General features: G+C 39.6%; 1 protein-coding gene across 1 annotated transcript in view; it reads right to left on the bottom strand.

The window, feature by feature from the left end:
• The window catches only part of DGKK (diacylglycerol kinase kappa), a 181007-nt gene that overhangs the window by 68634 nt on the left and 99489 nt on the right, over window positions 1-12884 (bottom strand). The window contains exons 5-7 of the mRNA XM_019417507.2: window positions 3521-3656; window positions 2941-3047; window positions 2493-2615 (exon numbers count right to left, since the gene is read on the bottom strand). Coding sequence (XP_019273052.2) covers window positions 2493-2615; window positions 2941-3047; window positions 3521-3656 — 366 coding nt within the window. The remainder of the gene's footprint in view (window positions 1-2492; window positions 2616-2940; window positions 3048-3520; window positions 3657-12884) is intronic.

Raw genomic sequence — 12884 nt, 5'->3', positions numbered from 1 at the left:
CTGGTTCTGTATTCTGTTCCATTGATCTATGTGTCTGTTTTTCTACCAGTACCATACTCTTTTGATTACCATAGCTTTGTAATAGAATTTAAAATCAGGGAGCATGATGTCTCCCACTTCTTCTTCCTTTCTCAAGATTGTTTTGGCTACCTGTGGTCTTTTGTGGCTCCATACAAATTTTGAGATTGCTTGTTCTATTTCTGTGAAAAATGCCATTGGAATGTTGACGAAGATTGCATTAGGCCTTTAGATTGCTTTGGGCAATCTATGAACATTTTAACAATATTAATTCTTCCAGTCCATGAGCACAGAATATTTTTCCATTCATTTGTCTCTTCTTAATTTTTATATTTTCTCTCTTTGTTGAAGTTCTCACTATGTTCATCCATTCTCCTGAGGTTCGTGAGCATTTATGGTCATTATTTTGAACACTTTATCAGGTAAGCAACTCTTCTACATTTCATGAAGGACTTTTTTTTCTGATGTGTTGTCTTGTTCTTTTATTTAGAATATATATTCTTCTGTTTCTTTATTTTCCTTCATTCTCTGGGTTGGTTTATATCAATTAGATTAAACAGCCACCTCTCGGTCTTGAGAGTGTGGCCTTGTGTAGGGGATGAAACTTATTATTCAGCCCTGCCTACCTTTTGGTTGTCTAGTGGCTCCTAGTAGTTGAGAGTGTGCCAAAACATGTCACTGTCCCAAAGGGGGGGATTTTAATCAGTACCTAGTTCGAGTGATTGGAAGCCAGACCCTTAAATAGCAGCTTTTAAAGTATGCAACTATATATAATCCTGTGGGACTGCAGGCATAAGGCCCATGGCCACCAGAGCTGGGAGACCTAGAGGTGCTTCCTGTATGGCAGTTGAAAATATTGGTGTGCCAGACAAGTGTACAAGCTCCTTTTTGGGTGATAGTGGCAACCTGGAGCAAGTCAGAGGGAAAGCACAAAGATAGCATCCACTGGATTTCATCCTGAGATAACACCTTAGTAGGCCCCTAGATGTGTGCCAGACCAGAAGCCTGCCCTTTAGGCTGAAGCTGGACAAACAGACCTCTTTTCAGTCTGTTGTCTGTGCTGTGCCCTGTTTATGGTAGTGGGCCAGGAACCCTCTCTCCATTTGTCACAGTCTTATAGGACCCAGTAATGCAAGTCCTGCTGGCCAGCAGAACCAGGAAATAAAGGGGATCACCTGGGCAGCAGCTGTGAAAAGCCAACATACCAGATTCATGTAAAAGTTCCCCCCTGGGAGATACTGGTACTCTGGAGTGTGGCAGAGAGAGAGCGCCAATGTGGTGCTTATCCTCCTAGGTCTCTAAAATGTATACAGTACACTCTTAGATATGTGTTCAATTAGAAGCCTGCTACTCAGGCCATAATTATGAAGATATGGTAAGAGTCCTCTTCTACAGTAACACTGGGATCCTCAGATTGTTGCTTCTTGCTCTATCCTGGGTGTGGTAGCTGGGTAAGAACTCTTTCTCCATTAGTTAGAGTTCTTGGGACCTATACTCACTGGTCACCAGATCCACGTGATCTAGAGTTGTCCCCTGGGGACAGCTGAAAAACTTGGGGTGCCTGATGGGGATACAAGCTCCTTTACAGGAGAAACTTATGACCTGGAGCAAGGTAGAGGCATCCAGAGTCTTCTAAAAAGAAGCTCAGGCATTAGTTTCTTCTGGCCTAGAATAACCAGTTTCACAGGAGCATCTAAAATCTAAATGGTCTAGATAAGTGTTTCTCAACATTGGCACTATTGATATTTTGGGTCAGATAGATTTTTTGTGTTGCCTTGTGCATTATGGGAGGTTTAGCAACTCCCCAAGTTGTAACAATAAAAAATGCCTGCAGACATTGTCAAATGTCTCCTGTAAGTGGGACAAAATCACCCCCAGTTAAGAACAATTGGTATAGAGGAAGGGTAGTGTTGTAGTTAAGAATATGGTTTTGCAGAATTATATATGAATCAAGACTCTTTTTGCTTACTGGCTGCATGACCTTGAGCAAATCACTTCATTTTTCTGAACCTCACTTTCCTCATCTGTAAATGGGGACAATGAGGCCCTGTTTAGGGTTGTTGTAGGGATTAAATGAGATCATGTACACAAAACACTCAGTAAATAGTGGCAATAGTAGTATGTTAATATTATTAACCATTATTAATTAACAAAGATTACAAGTTCCCAGAAAATGGTGAATGAAGAAAGGAGGTTTCTTAAGGATAGACTCAGAACTTATTTTTTTTTTTTAGTTGCCTGTCCTGTCATAACAGAGTTAAGATTTTCCCATTTACTAGTAGACCTCACTAGCAAGTCTTTCTCTTCAAGACTCTGTAGCCAGATCTGGAAAGGCTAACTACTGAGCTCTATACTATGTAATCTGCATAATATATTTGGGGTAAGGGTCTCTTAGATTTCTATGTGTAGGCACATAGCTTAACTCCACCCCCTCTCTAGAAGTCAAGTTCTCAAGGAGACAAGAAGAGTCTTACCGTAGAATTACACCAGAGACATCGGAAGTCTTGAAGTCTTTGGTAACTGCCACAGTTCTCATGACATACTGCACACTGAGAACTGACAGATATATTTCCTTCTACCCACTGATGAGGCATAGTCTTCTGAAAGGTAAATAAAAAGATAAGAGATAGAAGTTAGAGATATAAAAGAGAGAAAGGGCCAGTTGGAGTAACTATGCTACCCCATGAGGGACATTAAGTGACCCCAACAAGGTTCTTCATGGTCTTGCCCTCCCCACTCCAATGCTAGCAAATGATAACAGCTGGATGTGGGGGCTTTCATTCTTCTAGATTGGCTGGATTGTAAGCCTAAGGAGGAAGTCTACTTGGGTTGTATGTAACGAGAAGTCTTCGTTCCCCTGTGTGTCCTGGTTAAAGGGGAGATGGGAAAGAGTGGCTGTAAGAGAAGATGGCTGGTACTTACCACTTCATCTGCGGGCATGAGGAGGTCATCAGTGATAGACAAAGTATTCCATTTACAGTCTTTGATTGCTCTCAAAGCACATAATTTGTGAGACTTCACTTTGCACACTATGATAAAAGGAGGAGAAAAGATGGATGTGAATCTGGTGACAATGAAGATTCTAAAGCCCTTCCCTAATCTCTCTGAAAGTTAGAACCTAGGTGAATCTAAATAGTTCTGACCAACCTCCAAAGGCCTGATTCTCATATGATCTAGTTCCTTTTTATTCTTATGGACTAAACTTTCTACTTATCTGATTTGAATGGAAATTGATGGCAAGAATGAGGTGATTTCTGTTTTTCCAATTCTTGTGACTATGTTGTCCAATCCTGTCAGATCCAACCCTCCATTTTAGTTCATGAGAATTCCCCCCTTTGCCAGCTTCTTTCCATCTCTTTTCTTTAGTCTGTTAAGTGTCAGAATTAACCTTACATTAGAGTCAGTGACTTAGTGTGAGTCAGTGACACTAAAGCCGCATGAATTCCTTTACCCCTATCTCTACCCACTGGGCTCCATTTCCTAAAGTAATCAGAAAAGGTACCTTCGCAGATTATAACATTTCTAGATAAGGCAGGAATGCTCTCCCGACAGATGTTGCAGTGCTGGGTCCGGTGGCTGTGGCTGGAGTACCAGTAGTGCATTCCAACAAGGAAAGGGTTGTTTTCTGCTGCAGGTATCTAAAATAAGTCAAAGAGAAGAGAGAATAGAGTTAAGGAAGACATGTTAGGGAAGGCCAGAAAATCTGCTCCTAAGGCTGAAAGGGCCACGTAGGTGTCAGACCGTGTAAAGAGGAAAACCAAATATTGGAGCCAATACCTAACAAATATCCCACCTCCAATTTTTTCCAGCAGTGGTTTTGGAAAGGGAAAAAGAATAGGGGGGTAGATCCTGCAATTGGAGCTGGATACAGGAACAATGATATCTAAACCACTGTATTGGTTTAGTCTAAGCAAAATTAGTTCTGTTAGCCTTGGCCGTGGTTCTCTTTGAGTAATCAGGAAAAGGAGGTAGTTACTTGGAAATACAGTGATAATCCAAGTCATCTGGCCAAGCAAGAAAGGGAGATGGCAGGGCTCTGTGACTCTGGGCTAAGGAATGCTTTACCTCCTGGAGACATACATTCTCCTTCCTGGCCTTGCTGCTGCCAAGTAAGCAGAGTACTGCATTACCTGGACAATAGTTTCATCTCAGGGGTTTCTTGCCCAAGACTTTTTTTTTTTTTTTTTTCTGAATGCCACACTCTGACTACCTATAGCAGTTTCCTGTTTAATCAGTTTAATTCATTCAAAATTCATTAAACAAATATTTACTGAGTAACTATTATGTGCTTAGCACCTTTCTAGGCATTGGAGCTATAAGAACAAGACAAAAACCTTGCCCTCATGAAATTATATTCTGTTTGGGGTCCTCTCTTATGGTATTAAATTTGACGTTTGCTGTTAACCAGTCTATAAATGCTGCATTTGTTTATCACAGCCTGACTCTCATGACTATGGGGAAGGCAGAGGGTAGTTTGGGGGTTAAAAGGAGAAAGGAAGTGGTGGGCACCAAACACTCTCATTTGTTCTGGGTGTGCATTCCATGGGACTCCTCCACTTTTCTCACTCCTCTGAATGTCTGATTTGTTCCTTTTCTGCACTCCTGTTGAGTGTAGACATAGGTGTACACATTTAGCTTTTTATTCTTGACAATAAGTAATGGACTATATTTATATAATATAATGGGTTGGTGTGTAAAGGCATAACAAGACTGTAAAAAGGGATATATACTCTCCCTTATCCCAGCTTATAGAGGTCCATTAGAGACACACACACAGAGAGAATGAGAGAGAGAGAGAGAGAGAGAGAGAGAGAGAGCGCTATTGAGGGTTTTAGCACATTAAATATTCAGCCTTGATCAGTTTACAGGAATTAACCATCTAAACCATAGCCTACACATGGCACTCTATGATCCCTCCTTACCCCTTCTGGTATGCTGGATATGTGCTAAGCTGTTGTTGGATTGACCAGGAAGCTTCTGGAAGGAAAAGCTACTTTGATGAGCTAAAGGCTTACCTGGCCTGGGATCACTTTGTGATCGCAATGTTTCTTGCATGCTTAGATCCTGACAAGGCTCTAAGAAGATCAGAGTAGATGGCTAAGAGTCCTGAGGAAGTGACATAGTCTTGGCTTTGGAAGTCTGAGCTCCCAGCACCTTTCTACTTCCCACGAAATTATAACTCTACCAGTATGTTCCTTCCTTCCAATATCTTTCCCTCCTCCAATAATTACTAAAAGCCAAATTTGTGTCATCTATGAAGCTGGACACTGGAGACACAGGGATAAATGATCTAAACTTCTTGCCTCCAAGGAGCTCATAGTCTAGTGGAGCAAACAACTTCCTAAACAGATCATTTCATTACAGAGTGACAAGTGAGCTCTCCTAGAATGTGCAAGGCTTAGTCCATTTAAGAATTATTAAGTAAAATGTCACCAGAATTTGAAGATTTGGAAAATTATTACCCTATGTTTATTGCAAACCATAAGAAACTGTGCTCTGGAGAGAACACAAAGAGTGTGGCTGGACAAACTTTTGCTGGAGGGATTAGATGTGTGACACATGGATCCAATAAACTATCTCAGCAGAAACATTGCCAGCTTGGACTGAAGGATCAGATATGGGACCAAATGAAGAAAGGCTGTCAGACTTTGGGGATTCTACAGGCAGAATATAGGCTGATAGAGTTATTTGGCTGTGAATATGTGTTATTCTTCAAGAAAATGTAAGAAAGACTCCACGTGGGCTCAGAGGTAAGCAGGGATGTTGAGAGTGGCTCAGAGGCCAGAGGTGCTGCCCCTACCACCATAGATCCAGAGAGGGCTGGCCTGGAAGTAGGCCACTGTCCTCTGGACCCAGAGAGTTGGGCCACTTCCTTGGTTAGAAAGGGTGGCTGCCACTCCTGTGGGATTGAGAGAATGGGGCCAGAGGAAAGAATATCAAGTCACCAGAGAATTATTCTGAGGCCTGGAAACCTAACGGAATTTGCTCTGCTGGGTTGTCAGTTTGCTCTAGACCAGCAACCCTTTTATTTCTTCCATTTCCTCTCTTTCATAATGGGAATGTCTATTCTATGCCTGTCTTAGCATTGTATTTTGGAGAGAAATAACTTGTTTTCTAGGTTTTACAAGTCCACAAATAGAGAGGAAATTTTCCTCAATTGGGCCATACCAAAAGTCTCATTCATACGTGATTTAGATTATGTAGAAGGTAAGGTTTAGAGTTAAGAGTTAATGCTGGAATGGGTTAAGACTTTGGGGGATGCCAGGAGGGGGTGGATGTATTTTGAATATAGGAAGGATATAAGTTTTGGGGGGATGAGGGCAGAGGACAAACTCTTATGGTTGAATTGTATTTCCCCCAAAATATGTCAAGTCCTATTTCTCAGTGCCTGTGAATGTGACCTTATTTGGAAACAGGGTCTTTGCAGATATAGTTAATTTAAAGAGGCCATACTGGATTAGACCACACATAGCCCTAATCCAATGACTGGTGTCCTTATAAGAAGAGGAAAATTTGGACACAACTACGCACATAGAAAAAAGTACCACGTGAAGATACAGAGCATGTAGACTCAGGGGGTAAAACCATGTGATGATGGAAGCAGAGATTGGAGTAATATGTTTAACAATCCAAGGAATGTCTGCAATAACCAGAAGCTAAGAAGAGACAAAGAAGGATCATCCCCTAGAGACTTCAGAGAGAGCATGGTTCTGCTGACACCTTGGTTTTGGATTTCTAGACTCCAGAACTGTGAAAGAATAAGTTTGTGTTTTTTTAATTCACTCAGTTTATGGTGATTTGTTATGGCAGTCTTAAGAAACTAATATAGTATATCATTACAGGCTTCTCCAGTAGTTGACACAGATTAAAAATCCATTTTGAAGACAGATGAAAAACTGGCATGTATACAAATAACTGATCTCTGGATGTTAAGGAGGACAGTTTAACTTAAGGCTTTCAGTGCATGGGTGTTGGATTTTGTGCTTGATTTTTTTTATCCCCTCTAAAATATTTAGGTGAATTACATTTGTGCAGAGACCATCACTCCAATCATATTCTTTGCTCTTTTAGGGCAGCTAAGGCTATTTCCTCCATCTACTGAATCTCTCTCAGCATAATCCAGAACCCAGATAGGCACAGTAATTATTTTTCTATTAAAGAAGTTCCAGGCTTTTTGTAAACTCTACAGCACTATCCAAATGTGAGGACTTAATAACATTACTTATCTGAAAAGTGTTTAATAATCTCAAATGAAATATCCCATAAAACACAAAATCTTCTAAAGATGTATTTTCTTAAAGGAATCTTGTTTGGGATGTCTTATATGATGAAAGGCTATGTTTAGATATAGCGGAATCTGTGATTTGTGCTGTAACTTGAACTCAATTGCTTTGTTATTTCAAGGATTAGTAACTACAAAATGTTAGGGCTTCCAGGTTAGCCATTGGTAGCATAACCATATCATCCAAATCAGGACACTTTAACAGTAAAAGGGAAGGCTATTAGTAATTATGCTGGGGTAATAAGTGTAAACTGTGTTCATCCTGAGTATGCATGAGCTAGACAATCATTTAGTCAACTTGAATCTATTTGTTGATCTACACAGTCTAGTTGTCTGACTTAGTGCCACTAAGGTGTCTATCAGACTACCCCATAATCACAAGTGGTGGGGACTAGGAGAGAGAATGAAGATAATTAATTAGCCAGAATTTAAGATGTCCTTCCAAGAGCATGGATTAAGAGTTAGGAGATCTGAAATCTCAATTCTTCAACAGTAAACTGTGACTTTAGGCAAGACAACTGAACTCCGAAGTTCAGTTTTCTCATCTGCTTAATTAAATCTTAGAATCATAAGGTTTTGAAATTGAAATGAATGTTAGAATTCATCTAGTCTGCCTATCAGAAAAAAGACTAATTTTTGCTTTAAACTGAATTTAAAAAATTGAGGTGTATTTGACAATTAAAAATTATATATTTTAATTTAATTTGATGATCTGATACAAACACACACACACACACCCAAAGTCAAACTAATTAACATATCTATCACCTCAGATAGTTACCACTTTCTTTCCTTCTATGTTTCTGTGTGTGTTGGGAACACTTAAGATCTTCCCTCTTAGCAAATTTTAGTATACAATGAATGATTGTTACTTAAACACATTGTTGTACATTAGATCTCCAGAACTTATTCTTCCTGCATAACTGAAACTTTGTACCCCTTAACCAACATCTCATTTCTCTTTCTCCTAGCACTTGATAACTACCATTTACTCTCTGCTTCTCTAAATTTGACTATTTTAGATTCCACATATAAGTGAGGTCATGCAGTATTTGTCTTTCTGTGTCTTCTTTTTAAATTTAATATAGTGTCCTCTAGGTTCATCCATGTTGTTTCAACTGGAAAAATTTCCTTCTGTTTAAAGGCTGAACAATATTCCATTATGTATGTGTGTGTGTGTGTGTGTGTGTGTGTGTGTGTATCACATTTTCTTTGTCCATTCATCCATTGAGGGGCATTTAGGTTGTTTTCATATCTTGGTTATTGTAAATTATGCTGAAATAAACATGGGAGTGTTGATATCTCTTTGAGATCTGGATTTCATTTCCATTGGATATATATGCAAAAGTGAGAATGGTGGAACATAAAATAGTTCTATTTTAAAAACAGATGAGCATAAGGTAAGGGAAGCAAAAATAATTTAAAAACAGGGAGGAGGGAGGAGGGGCCAAGATGGCTGAGTAACATGGAAGTTCTCTGCTTCTTTTGTCCCTGAAACGCAGCTAGATCAGCATCAAACCATTTTTGCACACCTAGAAAATTTGTCTGAGAATCAACACAACAATCTGCATAACTTGAGTCACAGAACTCGGCAGTTACATGGCATGGAGAGGTTAACCGGGAGAGAGAGAAGCCATGGAGGGTAGGGAGCAGTATTTGTGAAGACAGGACACAGAAAGTGGGGAAAATACAGGAAAAGCACTCCCCCCAAAAGTGGCTGGAGAGAAAAAAAAAGAGTGGAGGCACTACAATTGCCTGAACAAGAAAGGGAGAAAGGAGAGGGTTTCAATATCATGTAAACAGGGCAGAGCAGCTTTGGAAATTCTGCAGTCCAATACCTGGCAGTGCTCTGGTGGAAAGGGCAAATCCCCAGGAGCTGGCAGTGAGGTCTGAGGGGTCTGCAGGTCACACAAGGAGAAGTGGTTCCCCTGCTACCCTGCTAGGAAGACATTTGGTAGGCCTCCCCACAGGCATAGGTCCCAGTGGACCCCAGAGAACACAATTGCTGGTACTAGAACAAAGATGGCAGGGTATGCTGAAACCTTATGTGGGTTGTGTGCTGTGATTTACCATAATCCCTGAAACGCTGCAGCTATGAGATTGCACGAACTTATTCTGGGGCAAGCCAGCATCCAGTCACAACCTTTGAACCTCTGCCACAGCATGGTCACGTGAACATTCCCAGGGGGCAAGCCAGCATCTGGCCACTGCTTGGAGAGGCCCTCCCCCAAAGGGTATGAGTGGATCCAAGCCGCAGTGCCCTCAGAAGTGAGGGGTTTGGAAACACAACCTCATCTGAGATAAAATTAGGGAGGGGGTTGCCACTTGGCAGGCTGACATCTTGGACTCAGGCAGTGTAGAAGCAGGGAGTGGAAGGAAGCTGGAGACAAAGGAGGGGTGTGTAATGGCCAGTTGGTGAAAGCACAGAATTCTGAAGGTAGAAGGTAGAGCCTGGGAAGCTGGGTGATGCCATTTTTACTTCTGTGCATGAGTGTGTGCGTGTGCACGGACACACACACACAAATGCATGCGTGCCACAGCAATCCACCCCATTACGCTAAGCAGTGCCACCTAGTGGAAAATGGAGCCATTACACCAAGCCCTGTCCAACTGCACCAACCAAGCCCCAGAGGACAACCACAAGTCTCTCTGCCTGATTAGTGTACAGACTATAAAGTGCTTCATATATGACTTCTAGGGAAAACGGGATGTAATTTTATTCAAATTTCATTCTGTATACTGGTCCATCTATTTGAGGTTTTTTTGTTAGTTTTGTATTTTCTTTTCCTTTTTTTCTTTTCTTTTTTCATGAATATGGAAAGATAAAAATTTATTTTTAGTTTATGTTTCTATATAAAAATTTGTTCTAGTTTTTTACTTTATTTTTTGGAACTTTTATCTCTATTTTATCTATATTAATTATTTTATTCTATTTTATTGTATACATTTCCTTAATTTTTAAACATTTTCTTTTTTTCTTTTTCTTTTCTTTTCTTTTCTTTTCTTTTCTTTTCGTTTCCTTTCCTTTTTCTCTATTCTATCAAGCTTCTTTCAACAACCAGAACAAAACATACCTAGGATCTAGCTTCCATTATTTGACTTTTTTTGTGTTCTTTTTAATCTTTTTAATTTTCTTTTTTAAAATTTTATTCATTCTTTTTCTTCATCTAAAATGATGAAAAGAAGGAATTCAACCCAAAAGACAGAACAGGAAGAAATGACAGCCGGGGACTTAACCAAAAGAGATATAAGCAAGATGTCTGAACTAAAATTTAGAATCACGAAATTAAGAATACAAGCTGGGGTTGAAAAAAGCATAGAATCCCTTTCTGCAGAAATAAAAGAAGGAAAATCTACTCAGGACAAAATTAAAAATGCTATAACTGAGATGCAGTCTTGAACGAATGCCATGGCAGCAAGGATGAGTGAGGCAGAGCAGTGAATCAGCAATATAGAAGACAAACTTATGAAGAATAATAAAACAGAAAAAAAGAGGGAGACTAAGGCAAAAGAGCACGATTTAAGAATCAGAGAACTCAGCGACTCATTAAAAAGGAATAACATCCAAATCATAGGAGTCCCAGAAGATGAAGAGAGAGAACAAGGGTCAGAAGGTTTATGCAAGCAAATTATAGTGGAAACTTTCCTAACCTGGGGAAAGACACAGACATGAAAGTCCAAGAAGTGTAGAGAACTCCCATTAGATTCAACAAAAAATGACAATCACCAATGCATAGCATACTCAAATTCACAAAATACACAGACAAGGAAAGAATTATGAAAACAGCAAGGTAAAAAAAGTCCTTAACCTATAAGGGAAGACAGATCAGGTCCAGAGCAGACCTGTCCACAGAAACTTGGCAGGCCAGAAAGGAGTGGCAGGATATATTCAGCATGCTGAATCAGAAAAATATGCAGCCAAGAATTCTTTATCCAGCAAGGCTGTCATTCAAAATAGGAGAGATAAAGAGTTTCCCAGAGAAACAAAAACTACAGGAGTTCATGGCCACTAAACCAGCTTTGCAAGAAATTTTAAGGGGGACTCTCTGAGGGGAGAAAAGATGAAACAAAACAAAAAATACCAAAAACAACAAAGACTAGAAAGGCCCAGAAAACATCACCAGAAACTCCAATTCCACAGGAAATACAGTGGTAATAAATACATATCTTTCAGTACTCACTCTAAATGTCAATGGACTAAAGACTCCAATCTTATCCATAGAATGGATAAGAAAGCAAGATCCATCTATTGGCTGTTTACAAGAGACGCGTTTTAGATCTAAGGACACCTTTAGATCAAAGTAAGGGGATGGAGAAACATCTATCATGCTAATGGTCATGAAAAGAAAGCCAGAGTAACCATACTTATAGCTGACAATCTGTATTGCAAAATAGACCATAACAAGAGATGAAGAAGGGCATTATATCATAATTAAGGTGTCTATCCACTAAGATCTAACAATTATAAACATTTATGCCCCAACGTGTGTCACCAAAATATATCAAACAATTAATCACGAATGTAAAGAAACTCACTGACAAAAATACCATAATAGTAGGGGACTTCCACATCCCATTTATAGCAATGGACAGATCACCTAAGCAGAAAATCAACAAGGAAACAATGGCTTTGAATAACACACTGGACCAGATGGACTTAACAGATATGTTCAGAACATTTCATCCTAAAGCACCAGAATACACATTTTTCTCGAGTGTACATGGAACTTTCTCCAGAATAGATCACATACTGGAACACAAGTCACGTCTCAAAAAGTACAAAAAATTGAGATAATACCATGCATATTTTCACACCACAACATTATGAACTCGAAATCAACCACAAGAAAAAATTTAGAAAGACAATAAATACTTGGAGATGAAAGAATATCCTACTAAAGAATGAATGGGTTAACCAAGAAGTTAAAGAGAAAATTAAAAACTACATGGAAGCCAATGAAAATGATAACACCACAGCCCAAAACTTCTGGGATGAGCAAAGGCGATCATAAGAAGGAAGTATATAGCAATTCAGGCCTTCCTAAAAAAGGAAAAAAGGTCTCAGATACACAACCTAACCTTACATCTTAAAGAGCTAGAAAAAGAGGGGCGCCTGGGTAGCTCCGTCGGTTGAGCATCCGACTTCAGCTCAGGTCATGATCTCACAGTCAGTGGGTTCGAGCCCTGCATCAGAGCCTAGAGCCTGCTTTGGATTCTGTCTCCCTCTCTCTCTGCTCCTCGCCCACTCATGGTCTGTCTGTCTCTCTCTCTCAAAAATGAATAAATGTTAAAAAAAAAAAGAGTTATAGAAAGAACATCAAATAAAACCCCAAACCAGAAGAAGATGGGAAATAAAGATTAGAGCAGAAATCAATGCTATGGAAACCAGAGCCAAACCCAAACCCAAAACAAAACAACAAAAACAACAAACAAAACAAAACCAATCCAAAACAAAAGAAAAAAACAACAAACAAAAAAACCGTAGAACAGATCAATGAAACCAGGAGCTGGTTCTTTGAAAGAATTAACAAAATTGATAAACCCCTAGCCAGTTGGATCAAAAAGAAAAAGGAAAGGACCCAAA

Source organism: Panthera pardus, unplaced genomic scaffold, assembly GCF_024362965.1.
Source record: "Panthera pardus isolate Hobbes unplaced genomic scaffold, ASM2436296v1 HiC_scaffold_27, whole genome shotgun sequence".
NCBI classification, from domain to species: Eukaryota; Metazoa; Chordata; class Mammalia; order Carnivora; family Felidae; genus Panthera; species Panthera pardus.
Note: the sequence above shows the minus strand (reverse complement) of the source record. Positions and strands in the feature narration are given on the sequence as shown.